This window comes from Hyposmocoma kahamanoa, unplaced genomic scaffold, assembly GCF_003589595.1.
Source record: "Hyposmocoma kahamanoa isolate Upper Pololo Valley unplaced genomic scaffold, ASM358959v1 211, whole genome shotgun sequence".
NCBI classification, from domain to species: Eukaryota; Metazoa; Arthropoda; class Insecta; order Lepidoptera; family Cosmopterigidae; genus Hyposmocoma; species Hyposmocoma kahamanoa.
Window position 1 is genome coordinate 5,189,709 of NW_020653732.1, and position 18,582 is coordinate 5,208,290.

General features: G+C 37.0%; 1 protein-coding gene across 1 annotated transcript in view; it reads left to right on the forward strand.

Moving 5' to 3' along the window:
* Positions 1 to 18,017, forward strand: part of LOC113227579 (cullin-1) — a 44,495-nt gene extending 26,478 nt beyond the window's left edge. Inside the window, exons 3-15 of the mRNA XM_026460532.1 lie at positions 1,382 to 1,487; positions 1,959 to 2,054; positions 2,840 to 2,986; positions 4,065 to 4,211; positions 6,455 to 6,634; positions 8,113 to 8,247; positions 9,401 to 9,559; positions 10,155 to 10,284; positions 11,065 to 11,198; positions 14,954 to 15,061; positions 15,667 to 15,738; positions 16,791 to 16,943; positions 17,889 to 18,017. Coding sequence (XP_026316317.1) covers positions 1,382 to 1,487; positions 1,959 to 2,054; positions 2,840 to 2,986; positions 4,065 to 4,211; positions 6,455 to 6,634; positions 8,113 to 8,247; positions 9,401 to 9,559; positions 10,155 to 10,284; positions 11,065 to 11,198; positions 14,954 to 15,061; positions 15,667 to 15,738; positions 16,791 to 16,943; positions 17,889 to 18,017 — 1,696 coding nt within the window. The remainder of the gene's footprint in view (positions 1 to 1,381; positions 1,488 to 1,958; positions 2,055 to 2,839; positions 2,987 to 4,064; positions 4,212 to 6,454; positions 6,635 to 8,112; positions 8,248 to 9,400; positions 9,560 to 10,154; positions 10,285 to 11,064; positions 11,199 to 14,953; positions 15,062 to 15,666; positions 15,739 to 16,790; positions 16,944 to 17,888) is intronic.
* Positions 18,018 to 18,582: the final 565 nt, after the last annotated feature.

Genomic DNA, 18,582 nt, shown 5'->3' on the forward strand with positions numbered 1-18,582 from the left:
TTTTTCTCGTGCGTTTGGGTGTAATTTGTGGTTGTCTTTGTATGTGTCCATGGCACCCGCGATACAGGGTTTCCCTAGTTCGGGGCTATGTTGAGTGTGTGCGTTATTATTATTAATTCCCATACAAGTTCTCGTGATTTTTCTTTGGAGATGCCGCTTGCTCGAGCGCGTTAATGGATGCAAACCATGAACCTTGCTTAGCAGCGTTCTATTCGGAAGGTCGACATTGAAGACCTATGATCAGCTTTTGAATTTTTTTTTGTGGATAGTTCTTACCACCGACTTGGCTGGACAGTGTTCGAGAAGTTGCACCATATCTTGTCCATAATACCTACATACGGCACTGAGATGTGGTCGTTAACTCCAAGATCGATCAAGCCTCAAGATCGATCGGGCTCGATACATGGTATGACCAATTTAGAAATTGAACTTTTCTGAATTGGTTCTGGTTTCGGTGTTCTGGAAAGTGCTCCAGAGCGAATTCCATTGCTCTGGTACGCATGGTTTAGTGGCAGTAGAGCTCCTAATGAAAGAGTTGTCCAGGGAAGTACTGCCACCTTACCTATTTCTGCCACCAAGCAGTAATGTGAGCATTACTGCGTTCCAGTTTTGAAGGGTACGGGTGCTTGTGAAATTACGGGCACATAGGACTTGCCAACTTATGACGATTGAAAGCTCTAGGTGGCACTGCAACTGTTAGCTCACCATCAGGCTCACGACTTCTTCTAAAAAAAAATCCTAGCATTAGACCAGGCAATTGGTGTGGTTATGTGGTCACATTACATTAAAAAAAAAGATCGCTCAAAGGGCAGTGAAGAGTGCTGGAAGTTTCACTGCGAGGTCGAATTAGGAATAAGAAGTAGAGTAACCGATACAGCGCAAAGAACTCAAAAACTTTGGTGGCAGTAGGCGGGGCACATTGCTCGGGAGATTTACCGGGAGACGCAGCGTAGGCAAACCGCTCACAAAGTGGACCAATAACCTAGTGAAGGTTGCGGAAATCCACTAGATGTAACCAGCACAAGACCAGTTATTGTCGCGACCTTTGGTTCGCCACCTATGTTTAACAGTGAACGTCTTTTGTGGAAATGATGCTTTGTGGTAGAAACTGGTATTACGGGGTACTTAACCAATCAGGTTTTGTTCCACGAACTCTCAGTGCATAAAAAGTTACGTATGGAGTTAATATATGACAAATTATTCCACAGGGAAACCGCGTAGCGACCCATCGTTGTGAAAAAATTATTTTACGCGGTTTAAATTACAGTTAACGCCATCTATTGGTAGCATTAAATACTAAATATGTATCGGTTTCATAGATTATGCTGGCGATTTAGGAATCTAACCTTTGAAAATATCGTCCTTAACCTGACATGTACAGTCACGTATACAATTATTGCACGTCGGTACACCAGCAGAGTAACAGCGGCCCTATCCGGCCCGCACCCACCAACGGCGGCAGGAACACCTATGGCGGCAAGAAACCGGTGAGTAAGCATGCAAAGTAACGTTGTATTTTATTTGTGCTTAATAAGAGCTCTTTTTAAGCTCTTAACCAGATGCGCATATATATTTAAAATACAATACACATTGCAGTAATAATTAAATGAAAACAGACATCTCTTTCGCTCTTTTCTTCACCTCATAGGCATTGACTGCTGAGTGTATATGGCTTCTTACAAACAAAACAAATATATGGTTAATTAAATATACCCAGAATTTAAGTATATTTTTCTATAAATACGTGATGAAAATTGTTAGAAATTTATTTAGACTTCAGACAAATTCGCCGCCTTGGTATAATAAGGCCACATCTGCAAAATTACGCTTTTTAAGGAGAGATGTTCTAATCCATAAGTTTCACCACTCAAATTTGACAGCTAAATGTGGATATACTAGTTTTATCACGTCGAGCTGGTCATACTAGCAAACTTAATCAATGTATTATCTATTGGCAGAGCGGTCAGGTGCAAGGCGGCGCACAACTGGTCGGCCTGGAGCTTTATAAAAGACTTAGGGAGTTCCTCAGGGTCTACCTCATCAACTTGCTTAAGGTATTTACATTTTTTATTGAATCTATCGTCGATGAATGACGGGACCTCTCCCGGTTTGATTATCGGTCGGACTAAAACAGGAAATATACTTTGATATTTTTTTTTACTGATGCCTTGTGACACGACAACTGTCAAGTGATGTCCATGACATAAAGATGACAAGTCCTATGTATCTGTAGTTTCACCGGGATCCTGACCCTTCAAAACCGGAACGCAGAATGATCACGTTACTATTTGGCGGCAGAAATCGGCAGAATAGACTGCTACTACATTACTTCTCGTCTGAATGTTCCCATAGTACTGTTCCATAGGTGGAGAGACGCCATTCATTCGGGGTCTGGAAGTGACCGTGCCTTGCAGCTCCGCCACCAATGTGGAGATTTGGTAGTCGACTTAGAGTCGGCGGCTCAGCGCTGGCAAGTGTTAGTCGTGCGGAACGCGACGGGAAGTGAGCGTGCCTATAGCTTCGGTAGCTATCTAGAAAATAGGGATGATGCTGTACGTGCACCCTGGGCGGCTCACTTAAAGCACTAGCCTTACAGAGAACCGGATGAAGTCCGTGCAAACGGGCCGATCCGGGGTTAGGTCCTGACTTAGATGGTCCTTGTGCTGGTTCGCTCGCACAGGTCATAGTGCCTGTGTGGTTGATAGAGAGGGGTACCATAAACAAAAACTTTTTTAGAAAGGTATAGGACTGTTCCCATAGTACAGACAATATCCTAGTTTGAGACCAGGTTATTTATGTAACAATGAACAGGAGTAAATGGTCTTTATTTTTTTTACAGAATGGCGCCGATCTTATGGGCGAGGACGTTTTAGCGTTCTACACGAAGCAATGGGAAGAGTACCAGTTCTCATCACGGGTGCTCAACGGAGTGTGCTCTTACCTTAACAGGCACTGGGTCAAGCGCGAGTGCGAAGAAGGGCGTAAGGTGAGTATCTGTGACATTAATACGCAAAAATAATAAAATCTCTACACATTAATAACGTACATTTCACAGTTTAGTATGAGTGGTAGGATATAAAAAGGTCAGCAAAATGGCGGCGTGCTACAAAATGGCGGACTGTTTCACAGCGCTGTTGATATTTTATAGTGTGAATACCTACATACATCGATGTGCGTGAAATTTCCAATATTATTTGAGGAGACCTAAGCCCAGAAGTGGGACTATATTTGGCTAATTGTTGATCGGAATTGACGGAGAACGTGGACATTCCCTTCTACAAATCCCGGGGCTAGGAACTGATTATATTTAACCAACTTCAAAAAAAGGAGGTCCTCAATTCGACTGTTTGTTTCTTTTCTTTTTTTTGTATGTATGTTACGCGATGACTATTTGTGCACCGATTTTCATGATTCTTTTTTTTGTTGGAAAGAGGGTCTCACGCATGAAGATTCATTTTTATAAATAGCGCCTAAATTTTATTATAAGTAGTAATTATTTTAATGGTTAATTTTGCTATTCTCTAATTCAAGGCGTTTTCTCTCTCAATATACTTTGAGTAGTGTCAAGTTCCGTATAGTGGCGAACTAGAGGATGAATCCGGGTTTGCGCACTATGCGGTAACCAATTTCAAAAAAACTTGGCAAATAGAAGTAATTCCACGAACTTTTGAGGTCGGTTTTTTAGTACTCTTTACTGATATTATTGAATATACATATTCTCTATTGAAATTGGAGTACATTGGCGACCTAATTGTCGTATTGTGTATTATTGTAATGGCGAAATTATTGTCTTAAAAAATATATAAATATATAATATTATTGTAGTTGTATTTCTAGTGGTGTTTACGTACTTAAATACTTTAGCCATTTAAAAAATGAACACGACTATCTACAATATTTTGGAATGTTTAGAAAATAAACGGTATAAAAAAAAAAAGAAAATTTTGTATGCAATGATAACGAAATGGGTATGTCCATAGTAAAAAACGTGTACATAATTATTTATTTATAAAATTTTGCCCATATCCACTGCCTTATTGAAATACGTCTTCTTGTTATTGCAGGGAATTTATGAGATCTACCAATTGGCGTTGGTGACATGGCGTGACAATCTGTTCAAATGCTTGAACAAGCAAGTCACCAATGCTGTGCTCAAGTTGATCGAAAGGGAGCGGAACGGGGAGACCATTAACACACGTCTTGTGTCGGGGGTGAGTTATACACACATCCACCGTATAGATGCCTCCAATGAAAACTACTGCAACTTAATTTTTCCACCTGCTCTATTTCGTTTTTCTTTTTCACAAAATTCGTTTTTTTTTTAAATTTTGCTGTTTCTTTTTTTTTCACAAAATTCGGGGAGCATAATATTAGTAAATAAATATCGACTGTGAACTGCCAACCGGTACTATCTCAATTTTGGCAACTTACACGATGAGAAAAAAAATGTTTGTGTGTATGTGTAATAAAAATATTGAAAAATTACCTATTTTTATTTAATAAATCAGATGCTATATAAATGACGCAAACAGTTTTTTTTTTCACCTGTAAAGTTGTAAAAATTTAGATGGTACCTGCCTGTTTCCAAAAATAACAGAAAATGACCAAAAATATTATTGCCGTGGTGATCATTGGAGATATCGAATATGATACACACATTATGTATAACACACAAACACTATAAAGTGCGTGTTTTTTTAACTGATACAGCGGATTATGTGATGATGATAGTATTTAAGAGATACAGGGTAACTGTCTTAGGAACCATTATATCTTTTTTGTTAAAATTTTTGGCATTGTCAATTTTTTGGTCAAAAGTCAGTTGTCCATAAAAATGACTAATATTGATTAATTTTTACGTGCCTTACATGAAACTAAGTACATCAGGATTATAAAAAATTAGTCAGTTTTATTCATTTTGTATGAAAAACATTATAAAAAATCCATTACCGTCCTAGGACCGTAATGTAACGAATGCCCGTGGGCGTAGTTTAGGACATTACACTCGACTTTGCCTGCACGACATGACAATATTTACGAGCAAATGTTATGAAAAGTAAGCTTTAATTTCAACTTCTGCAGCAGCTTGTATTGTAAATTGTTTAACATGAGACTTACAGCACACTTTTAAATATACGTTTTAAACCAAGGTTAAGGAAAACCATATCGCAGTCCTTCTGACTTTTACACACTTAGATCCTTTGCACACAGCGTATTTTATACGTGCCGCAGACGCGCCGAAGTTGCTTCATTTAAAAAATTAACTGAAATTTACAAACAAAATTTAAACTAGCTCATAATAATAATAATAATAATTATCCGAGGAATATCGACCGGATCGAAGGAATTTTTTCTGAGTGTTTTTTCTGAGTGTTCGATCTTTGTATTAATAATTATAACAAACTAGTGGAGTAATTTCACAAAAAATAATTGAATATCAATTCAATAAAAATTTAATTAATACAGTGAATAGCGACATCTCTCGCCAGGACTGGTAGCTGTAAAGGTACTAACTGGGTGATAAATCTGTAATAGATTTCTCATAGATGGCGCTACGACTAAAAAGTCGTTGAAAGACCAAGTACAAAGACACGATACAAGCACATAGAAAAATTCGTGAGGTCCGTTGGTTCGTTCCGTGGCTTAGTTGGTATAGCGTCTGACACGGTATGCAAGAAGACGTCGGTTCGAATCCGACCGTATCGAAGGAATTTTTTCTGAGTGTTTTTTCTGAGTGTTCGATCTTTGTATTAATAATTATAATAACATTTATCTCATTCATATACACATACAGTAAAATTAAAAACAATGGGTACGTTACATAAAAAAAAACTTACTTATTTCAATGATTGTATGTACATGCTATTTATATAAAATGTTTAAACTACCGAATCCCAAAATAAGCATAAGCTTGTATTTTGGGATTGAGTGTTCCTCTACTCACTGGCTATCGCTAGGTAAATACAGTACAACCAAGAGGTAATTATAAAAACTAAGACAATAATAAAGTTTAAAAAGGACTAATAAATAATGTTAAAAATATATTAACTACAGTATAATAATATTATGTATATGTGTATATATATATATATATATATATATATATATATATATATTAATATAATAACAGAATAATAATCTTAAAACAAAATGGAACTATATATACTTATTCATTGTGAATGCTAATCTATACGCTAAATTTATATATAATATAAATGGACAAAAAATTATTAATTTTGTTATATAACCTGCAACTGGCAGCATTATGCTGTCGATGGGCAAAAGCGGTCCGACATAATACAGTAGGACATACTAAGGTCCCATGCCTCCTGCGAAGAACTTCGCGAAAATGCGCGATACATGCGCGCGTATACAGCGCCGAAATACGCTCTTCGGGCTAGACAGGATACCCCTATATCCAATAATATATTAATAAATTATTTTGTTATCCCAGGTAATTGACTGCTACGTAGCCCTAGGCCTGAACGAGGAAGACCCGAGTGCCCGAGGCCAGAATCTCGCCGTCTACAAAGACACTTTCGAGGCTGTCTTCCTCGAAGACACGGAAAGATTCTACACAAGAGAGAGCACTGACTTTTTGAGGAATAATCCTGTCACCGAATACATGATCAAGGTATGGTTAAATTGTCGATTGTAATAAATGTGTACAAGTTACGCGTGCGTGCTTGCGTACGGGCGTGCCTACGTACTTGCGTGCATGTGTACGTACGTAATGTTTATAAGCACTTTAATTCTGTAATACCAATAAGTACAGTCAGCGTCTAAAGCTTAACTGCCTCCGTGGCCGAACGGTTACCATACCGGACTGCCACGCAGAGGTCCCCGGGTTCGATTCCCGGGCCGGGAGAAATATTTGTACTACATTTATTTCTCTCGTGAGTTTGGGTGTAATTTGTGGTTGTCTATGTGTGTGTCCATGGCACCCGCGACACAGGGTTTCCCTAGTGTGGGGCTATGTTGAGTGTGTGCGTTATTATTATTATTATAAAGCTGCTAAATAGTCGTATCACGTAAACGTAATATATACGTTGCAATGCCACTCAGAGCTTTAAACAGCAAAGGCCGGAGGGGCACTGCCACTGCGTTCATCACCCTCAGGCATAAGTTGACAAGTCCCATGTGCATGTAAATTCACCAGCACCCGTACCATTCAAAACCGGAACACATCACATTACTGCTCGACGGCAGAAATAGGTAAGGTATAGTCTGTCGTTTTTGAAGACGGAGTAAAAGTCATTTTACGTTCAATGCGCAAAAGTGTTGCGCGCTTGCGAGCAGCTAGTGATTGCAGTCGATAAATATTCTATCGACTGTCGAGTAAATATTGGTCATTCTTATGAAATAAATAGCCGAACTCGATCGTCGACCCTTTATTCATCCAATTACTGAGCTCAAGTTCATTTGAACTGTCAAGTTTTATGATTTTACACATACACATACTGCATTTAGAACTATGTTTGTGGAAAATACCAAGAGGAGACATATTTTAAAGATTTTCATTTTAATTCAATGTAGATAGTCAAATCTAGCTATTCTTGTTCAAATGTATATGAATAAAAATTTATCTCTATACTATATAGTAATGTACTGTCAAAATTAGAATAAAGAATGCAATAACGTAATTTAGTAATCATTAGCACGTCGCATTATTCACAATTCATTTTTGGCAAAATTTTATCTTCTTTCACAATATATCGATAAAACTATCGACAACAACTATATAATTATTTAAAATTTTACATTTTACTTCGTCTTCAAAAATAACTGCTGCCTCCGCGGCCGAACGGTTACCATACCGGACTGCCACGCAGGGGTGCCAGGTTAGATTCCTGGGCCGGGAGAAATATTTCTATGGTCCACATTTATTTCTCTCGTGACTTTGGATGTAACTTGTGTTTGTCTATGTGTGTGTCCGTGGGACCCGCGACCCAGGTTATCCCTAGTGCGGGGCTATTAAAAAAAAAAGAATTAGTAAAAATCGATCGTGGTACTCAGAATCAACTGTTCTTGTGGTACTAGGATTTACAAGTAAGAGACCTTATACATTTTAAGCAGCAACACGTATGAAACAAAAGCGACCTTATTTTTTAGGCCGAGCAACGGTTACAAGAAGAAAATCGTCGCGTACAAGTGTACCTGCACGAGACGACAATGGAGCGTTTGGCAAAGACCTGCGACCGTGTATTGATCGAGAAACATCTGGAGATCTTCCACGCTGAGTTCCAAGTGAGTTTTTTGTTACAGTAACAGCCAGGTATTTGTTCACTCGCCGAATAAATTTATTTGCTCATTTTTACGATTTCTAACGGTATCAATAAATTAAACATGTAAGCCAAGCCATAGTCAATAAATTGAGATGATCACCGCCCGAAAACAAGCTGCGAAGTTTCGACCACAAAGCCTGGGACATAGATACAGTAATTTTTAAGTTTATTGTAATGTTATTTGACCACCATGATATTCAATTATTTTTGTGTAATTACTACACTTAGCAACGATGACTAAGTGACTAAGTTACGGGACGAACAAGTCGTGTGCCTGTTGGTAAGCGACACGCCTGTCCTTAACAATTGCAGTGCCACAAAGATCTGAGGGACACTGCCACTGCGCCCGACTCCCCTGAAACATAAACTGACAAGTCCCATGTACCTGTAATTTCACCAGCACCCTTACCCTTCAAAACTGGAACACAGTAATGCTGACGTTACTACTCGGCGGCAGAAATCTTTCACAACGAGCTCTACTACTTTGTATCGATGCAGTCGCGCGTGTGCATCGATGCAATCGCCTATAAATTGCTATTAAAAGTCGCGTGTCCGGATTAACTATTTCGAACCAACGTCTTCCAGCAAACTGTGCCGTTAAAAGTACAATTATTAAAGCGACATCTCTAATTAGCTGCTGGTAGCTGTAAAGGTATTTTTCTGAATAGTGGTCGAGAAAAACGATTTTAATATTTTTGTTTATACTTGTGTTATTATAACAGTTTTTACTTCTGCTTTCACCGGTTTTTTTTTCAATTTTTATTACGTATTTCCTAAATTAAAATTGAACTACTCACACTATGCAGGTGCGCACAGGCCATCATATTGTCTTCTTGCCTTTTCAATTTTCTGTATGAAATTATTTAAAATTGTTTCTCAAAAATTAACGTAGTTACTTAAAAGTCAAAAAGAATTTTGTATTTTTCATATATGTATAACAATAAATATTGAAATGTTTTTTGTTAATTGGAAATCAGCTTCGTTGAACTGCCATTAGTTTTTCTTTGTTTTTAATTAATTTTGATATTTACCCTTTAATATTTCTAGTATTACAGCGCCATCTTTCGCCCGCCCTTTTGTTAAAAAAAAACTTATTTATATTTTTTTCTTTACAGAAACTTCTTGACAGCGAGAAGAATGCCGATCTTGGTCGCATGTACAGCCTCGTAGCGCGCATTCCAGACGGACTGTGCGAGCTCCGGCGGCTTTTAGAGCACCACATCCACGCACAGGGCCTGCAGGCCATTGACAAGTGCGGGGACAGCGCTCATACTGTGAGTAGTCACCATCTGCATAACATTACCGTTCACCACGTCGACTTTAGCCTTATTATCACACCGACATAGACCCTTAAGGTATTCAGACAAAAGTAGTATAGCGACACTGACATAGATCGAGTACCTATGGTAGGGTCATAAGCAGAGCTCAGAAAAAGGTGTTCCAAATATTTTGTTACGTGTATAGATATAGCTACAAGGAGTGACGTAGTTGTTCCATAAAACTTCCAAATTTTAATTCATTACTATTTTCGCATTCCGGATTTCCGGAAATGGTTTTACTGCATGGCGGAAGAATTAAGTATGGTGGCAGTACGTCCTTGGATGATAATAAAAAGCACTAGATAATAAATAAATAAATACTGTTTAATAAAACAAAATAATAATTTTATTATATTGTTGTATTGTATATACGTTATTCCATAAGTTTATTGTACATGGGTCGTGTTGCCTGAATTAAATAAATAAATAAAAAATCACTTCCATGCACATGCAATTCTTGCAGACCATAGACAAGAAATGAACGTGCAAACTAAATTAGCAGGTCCATTATGGAATTCATCAGTGCCCATCAATACCTTATCCATTCCAGGATCCAAAGGTGTATGTTTCGACAATCCTGGAGGTGCACAAGAAATATAACGCGCTGGTAATGGTAGCTTTCAACAACGACTCTGGCTTTGTTGCTGCATTGGACAAGGCCTGCGGAAGATTCATTAACAGTAAGTTTATATTATAAACATATATAAAATATTGTATACTATATACCTGGTCATGCCTTGAACTGTCCCCGTGTTAAAAAAAAATGTTTAAATAGTTGAAAAAGTAAAAAAAATATTTGCTATTAGTTTTTTAATAGGCACTTTTATACGTCAAGTGTGACGTGCCTCCGCATAATTCGGCTTTTAACCCAGCATAAAGTTGTTATCACAGTTTTGGTCTTTTATTAAACATGTTAGACCCATTATGTTCCTGAAACATATACCGTAGATCTTCTTTCCGTAACCTATACACCGAATATTGTTCGTAATTCCTTGTAATAATAATAATAACGCACACACTCACAGCCCCGCACTAGGGAAACACTGTATCGCGGGTGTATGCGGACCATGGGACCTGTAAAGTGCCCGAAACGTCGGTTTATTTGATAAAACAAATATCCGCGATTTAAACCCGAAAAAATAGTTTCATTTCCCATGTGTAACAATCGCGAAAACCTAAGAACTCGATATAAATTAATTTGTTTACAATCTATAACACAATTTTATTTCAATATTTATTAAACATAAAAAAAACCATTTCCATAATTTTAGAAGTTCGCTACAAGCTTGTCAAATGTGAACGTAAATGGGGCATTCATGCAAGAACGTACAAAACTTGCAACAACTTTTATTGGCACAATACCCACAAAACTATTCTTAAAATATAAAAGAAAATACAATCTGTTTAACAGGATGTGCTATCGTTTTTTCTTCAATGACCAAAGCATCATTGTTCCAAAGGCAATGCGGTGACAAAAGCGGCAAACTCATCATCCAAGAGTCCGGAGCTGTTGGCTAAGTACTGCGACCTGCTGCTCAAGAAGTCCAGCAAGAACCCCGAGGAGGCTGAGCTTGAAGACACTCTCAACCAAGTGGTGAGTCACTTGTAGTAATACCAATTTTGGGATTTGTTTTTATGTGATCAGTCCGGATATCCTTAAGAGTGTATACAACCTGAAAAAGCTTCCGCATAACAATGAAAGCGTTGAATCAATAGCTTTGGAAAAAAATTGAGGTTATAATTAGTATACGGTATGAAGATACGATTCCAATAAAAAAAAATACAAACTTACCCCGAAATTTTACACGCAAACCGCTGTATTCAATGGGTACTTTACATATACCAATGATTTTTTAACCGACTTCAAAAAAGGAGGAGTTCTCAATTCGACTGTATGTTCTTTTTTTTCTTTTTTTTTTTGTATGTATGTTACGCGATAACTCCGGTATTTGTGAACCCATTTTCATGATTATTTTTTTGTTGGAAAGGGGGTGCTTCCATAGTGGTCCCATTTCATTTTGAAGAAAATCTTCCACCTTTAAGGGTGGCTGTTCACGCATGAAGATTCATTTTTATAAATAGCGCCTAACTTCAATTTAGGAGCAATTATTTTAATGGTTGATTTTTTTATTTCTCCAATTCAAGGCGTTTTTCTCTCAATATACTTTGAGTAGTGAAAACCCATTATTATTATCTCCAGTGTCAAGTCCTGTATAGTGGCGAACTAGGGGATATTTCAATAAAACTTGGCAAATAGACGAAATTCCCACGTACTTTTGAGGTCGGTTTTTTTAGTACTCTGTACTGATTATATATCAACTGAATTAAATAGATTACGTATATTATACGATATACATTTTTCAAATAGCATTAACTTTGTTTGTACAAAAATAAATTCTGAAATAAAGCCACTATGCCTGCCACTCGACCCAAGCTAAATGAATCATATTAGTACGGGAAAAAATTGAGTTCAAACTGAGATATTATCGACTATTAAGAAGTTCTTAATGAATAGACATCAGCTACAGATTACCATTCTTCATGCCGGTGAATTGTTATGGACTATGAAAAATGAAGCAATAATCAATGGCAAATAGAGCTGCTTTTGAAAGAGTTTATCTAGGGAAGTACTGCCATTTTACCTATTTCTGCCGCCAAGTAGTAATATGAGCTTTGAGTGAGTGAAATTACAGGGACATGGGACTTGGCAACTTATGTCTCAGGGTGACAGGCGCAGTGGCATTGCCCCTCAGATCTTTATGATTTAAAGCTCTGAGTGGCATTGCAACTGTTATGAACAGGCGTGTCGCTTACCACCAGGCCCGCGACTTGTTCGTCTCGTCACTTGGTATTATATAAAAAGACCTATTACGGTTTTTGGTAAAAGAGAATACTGGTAAAATTAACTTAATAAAATTCGTATGATTCAGAGCTGCGTCAAAAAAAAACTGTTGCCTTCTTTACAGCACTGGCAGTCGTGCTGTGCCTTCTTGCCATTTTATCATTAATACCCCAACCACAAAAACACGAGGACACAACACAGGCACAATCAGTTTTGGTTTTATTACATCCCACCTACCCTACACCCATTTTTAATGCATGCATTTTTTACTTTTTATTTTCCCTTTAATTTCGATTTACGCCGAGTTGTCTATTGTATGTTTTTTTAAATCAGAATATGAGTGTCAGTTACCACCAGGCGCACGACTTGTTTGTTTCGTCACTTAAATCATAAAAAAAAATATTATATATAGCATATAGTGCCAGTTTTGAGGGTTAAGAGTGCTGTATGAGTGCTATTGTATTAGTACGGGGAAAATTGGAATTCGAGCTCAGGTATCGAATTCAACATTCTGTATCGAATTTGGCTAGAGTGCAGCTAGTAAGCGCGTCTTACGAATTCCACTATATGCTCGTTGCGGATCTCTGAATTGGGTTTTTAACGGCTTTTACGTGAGGATAGTAAAGCGTCATTGTAGTCAGTAAAAAATAAATACAAATACAAAATTATTTATATCTCCTCACAAAGCTAAATGACGCATATTAACAATAACGTACTTAGATTAGTTACATTTGTGGGAGACTGGAGCCTAAACTAGGTCTAGCCTGTATGATGGATCTCCAGGCACCCACCCCGCGTGTAGTACAACACATCAAGTGGATAATGGAGAGACAAAAGAGACTACATTAAACAGTATATTATATTAACCAAGTCCAAACTCGTGGTACCACGATTTCGTTTTACCATGGCAAACGACCCTTTTAGGGGGAACTGTACACGTTTTTACAATATGATTCCAGAGCATTTAATTAGATAAGATTATCATTTCCTGAGTTTAAAAACTACATTAAAATTTTAATTCAAGTGTCATATTACAAAATTGAAGACTATGTGACAGACTAAGCATGGAAAGACGACATGGCTCCAGGCTCCACCAAATTAGATTCAAAGTGAATTCCATAGCATTCAAGTTTTCAAAAGTAAGCTTTTCAAATGTAAAATTTACTCCACCTAAGCATTGACTTACAAATAAATGGACGACGGGTCTAATACAAAAACCACGAAAAAATGTCCCAAGTCAACCTATTTAAACGTAGTGACATGTAAAGGAATATGAAAAAGCTAAAACGTTGAATTTAAATTGTAATGTCATCGCAGTGCTGTCTAATTTTGCTTGCTTCGCTGTCAGTCGAACAAACGAAGACTAAAGCGTGAATGATGCTCTGTATACGATTTTAACGCCCTATAAGTTCGGACACTTTTTAGCGCGGACCCGACGTCCATATAATTGTAAGTCAATGCACCTAAGCTATGGAATGAATGATTGTTTGACTAACATATATTAACTATACATATATTAAATTAAACAACTATTTTTCGTGCGAGCATGCGTGCGTGCGTGCGTGCGTGCATGCGTGCGTGCATGTGTGTGTGTATCAAACAATAATGTTGTTATTGAGACTTTTTAAATAACTCCGCTAGTACACTAATGCACTTGATCAAAAAGCGACATCTACGTCAATTGAGGCACCTGTAAAGGCAACGGTGAAGATTTTTGTATAATAACTGCCTCAGTGGCCGAACGATTAACATGCTGGTCTGCCAAGCAGAGGTCCCGGGTTCGATTCCCGGTCCGGGAGAAATATTTGTAAGGCCTACATTATATAATCGATTTGAAATCTTAGAACTAGAATGACACTGTGTGTCAGTTCTTCTTCTTTTTATGAACATGGCAGCCTGTGGCAGAATATCAGCGGCGTTGTGAAACACTCCGCCACTGTGCTGAGCTACAGACCTTTTTGTCTCACAACACTATTTTTACTAAACACTGTGTAGAACTTTTTATTTTTTATTTGGGATATTACTCAAATTTCTATCCTAGGGTTGCCTGGAAAAAATTGCTACATAGCAATAAGGCCGTCTGTTGCACATTATCTTACTATCTTTATACCTAAGTTACTTTATTGTATTTTAACTATAATTTTATGTTGCAATAAAGAATATTTCATTCATTCAATTTTATTATTATATTTCACTCGTAAGTTTGGGTGTAATTTGTGGTGTTCTGTGTGCGTGTCCATGGCACCCGCGACACAGGGTTTTCCTAGTTCAGGGGCTACGAGTGTGTGCGTTAATTATTTATTTATCTCACTAGATGTCACTAGCGGCGCAGAATGCCGAAAAACCCAATACAAATACCTTTATCAAAAACACTTAAGAGATTTTCGACTACTCCTTAAGTTGACCTGTAGATCAGTTGATAAGAGCAATACTAGGTTTCATAGTTTCATAGGGTCGAAAAAGTTGTTTTTTTGTTAAGTTTTTAACAATGTTATTGTCTTTTGCAGATGGTGGTATTCAAATACATCGAGGACAAGGATGTGTTCCAGAAGTTTTATTCGAAGATGCTTGCCAAACGGCTGGTGCAGCACATGTCCGCTAGTGATGACGCCGAGGTAAGTATTTATTTGATACTGGACGTAATCAGGCCACATCACGTACGTACGCACTAATCCCAAAGTAACTAGAGCACTTGTGTTGCGGAAATCGGAAGAAGATTTAATTTCTACGTTGACCCGGCCGGAGTCGTACCCGGTGCCTCGAGAGATGGCGTCATCATGAAACCGTTGTGCAAGCCACTCGACTACGTCGACAATTTTTTTAAAATATTTTTTACTTAGTTGATTATTTTAAATGGAAAATGTCTGCAAAGAAAATTTTAATGATGTGAGCACAGGCTTAATTTTTACCTGTTTAGAAAATTGATAACTTCATGCGAAGGTGGAGAACAACTGCGTTTTATTTCTAAGGGAATAATCATACTTCAATTAGGAGCATTTATAAACCAAATCTTCTTAAGTTCGAAACCGTTTCATTTGGCGACTCTACTTAAATTATATTCTATTTATTTTTAATATCTTTTTTTTCTATTTATTTAAACTTTTGTTAAACACAAAATAGTACAAATAGCGGATTTAATGCCATTAAGCTTTCCCTAATGTATATGTATTTTATATATGTGGTATATTTAAAAAAAAACCGACTATGTGTTTGGTTTCAGGCCTCCATGATCTCAAAACTTAAACAAGCATGTGGATTCGAATACACCAGCAAACTTCAAAGGATGTTCCAGGTATGTACTATAATTTCTGTGTCCGAACGGTTACCATGCTAGACTGTTACACAAAGGTCCCGGGTTCGATTCCCGGGCCGAGAGAAATATTTGTATGGCCTACATTTATACCTTTCGTGAGTTTGTGTGTAATTTATGGTTGTCTATGGTGTGTCCATGGCACCCGCGATACAGGGTTTCCCTAGTGCTTATAGCCCCTATGAGTGTTATTATTATTATTACACTGAAGCAATGTGATAGAGTCATCTTAAATTCAATTTAATCTCAAAATTTCTTATATATATATTCTACTTGAAATTAATGTTATTACACTTTATATTTTTGGCATTATAATCAATTAAAGGTTGACCTTACTGTTTATGTATAAGGGTTACGTATAGTTAAGGCGGTTAAGGTAACGCAGGTATATTCTGTATTTGAATCACCGGATGTTTTTTCTAGAAAACATATCGGTACTAGAACTTAACAACCGTACTCAACTAATCAATCAAAAATTGACCTTTGCGCTTTACGTATAAGGTTAACGTTGGCTTAAAATAACGCAGCGTTTGACAGTCATTCTATAGTTTGTCTTTTATGAAGACGGAGTAAAATGACATTTGTAGGGTTGTCAGTTGTCATGAAATTTTAAATAGTTATGTGTCGATAGTTTTATTGATAGATTGTGAAAGGAGATACCATTTTGCCAAAGATGACTGAATTGTGAATGTTACGACGTCCTAGTAATTACTAAATGCGTTATTGCCTTCTTTATTCTTATTTTGACAGTAGACCTACTATTGTCGAGATTAATTTTTATTCATATAGGATTTGATTCTTTGATTCGATTTGATCTATATTGAATTAAAATGAAAAACTTTAAAATGTGTACGTAGACCCCCGTGACCCCGTCGAGTCCCCCGTGGACCCCTGGGGGTCCACCTGGACCACTTTGGGAACTAAGGCAAAACTAAGTTTTTTCTCTATTATACTAACACCAATGGATCCTGTTGTCTGAAAATTTTGAATTTTGAACAATTCTTTAGAGACTACATGGTGATCTAAATTTCCAGGACATTGGCGTATCCAAAGACCTGAACGAGAACTTCCGCAAGCACATGTCGAATAGCTCCGAACAGCCTCTTCATATCGACTTCAGCATCCAGGTGTTATCATCAGGCTCTTGGCCTTTCCAGCAGTCCTCCAGCTTCCAGCTGCCTACAGAGGTAACAATACTAGAAAGGTCGATACAAAACTATACTTGTCCTCTTTATCATAACTAATGAAATTGTGTTATTACTTATGAATCAGTGAAACGCGATCTCACAACCCCGTAAAAGCGGTATTTTTTTGTCCCTTTTTTAGTTTCAGATTCATTTTTAAGCAAAATCAGCACAATGGACATTTTTCAAACAAAAAAAAAACTTAATCGTCATTTCTATATTTTTTTATTTTATTTTTATAATATTAAGTGACGGGACGTACAAGTCATGCTGGTAGTAAGCTGGTAGTAAACACGCCTGTCCATAACCACTCGAGTTTTGTTTGTAATGTACTTTTTTACCGTCCGTGATGCACACAAATTTTTCATCACGTTTGCGAGGAAATGAATAATTACAAATATGGTTCACACACAACAATTATGGATTTGGCAAATGGCGGGTATTTTTTTTTATTTTTTATTAATTCCATAGATAATACAACTGGAACTGAAATGTTGTAATAAAACACACACGCATAAAGCCATGATGGATTGTAAAAAAAAAATTTGGTAAATTTTGTTATACAGAAAACAATTAAAATCAATTATAAGAATTTCATAATAATAATCCAAGCTGCCTGTTTAGACAACATTTTAAGCTAATGTTTTAATTTTGAACTTAAGTCTTTTAAGTTATTCTTTGCTAGAACTTGAACCTGACCTGTGTAAGAAAGTACGTCGTGCTATAGCTGTAATGGAAAAAAAAGGCGCGTAGGTTTTATTCGTGGCATTATAGTCAAGATAGCCACCATGCAATCATACCATTTACGAGCAAGTTTGTTTCAATCACTTCATTCATTTCACTGACTTCATCCACTTCATTCATTTTATTCATTCATTTTTATTGCATTCATTCATTATTAAGTAATCTGTAGTTATGTATAGTAAAAAACAAACTTGTCTCTTGCAGTTGGAACGATCAGTACACCGGTTCACGGCATTCTACTCGTCGCAGCACTCCGGCCGCAAACTTAATTGGCTTTACAACATGAGCAAAGGGGAACTTGTCACCAACTGCTTCAAAAACAGGTACTTTTAAAGACCCAATTAGGAGTCGCAAGTATTGAAATCGCGACAGGTTGGAAATTTATATCCATCTAAATACATAATGATATTTGTGACCTACACTACTTTGTACAGGGATAGCTCAATAAAACAACGTTTACTTAATGTGCGCGTGCGACACGTCCGTTCACACCCGATATATCGGTAGCGTCGTAGTAGTTGAGATTGGGCAAGCTCACGGAAGAAATAAAAACAATGGAAGTGCTTAAGGCACTTCAATTACTATAGAAACCTTATTTCGATCAATTAATTTTAAAATTAATAAAACACTCGTGAAGCATTTTTTTTGCTAAATTTTTGTGCGCTTTTGTTTTCGAGCTGTTAGTGTTCTTCAAAAGCTAAAACTCGACCACATTGCTCTGGGATAATGTTTACTTACATTTGTTACAGTACAAAAAATGTAATTGATAAACAGGAAATTGAAAAATTTATTAAAATAAGATATGAAATACTACTATGGATAATATTTTTGGTGCAGCTATCATTTTTGCATTCCAACTGCACAATAAGGCATTTTTCTACGATTTTAGAGAATTTGC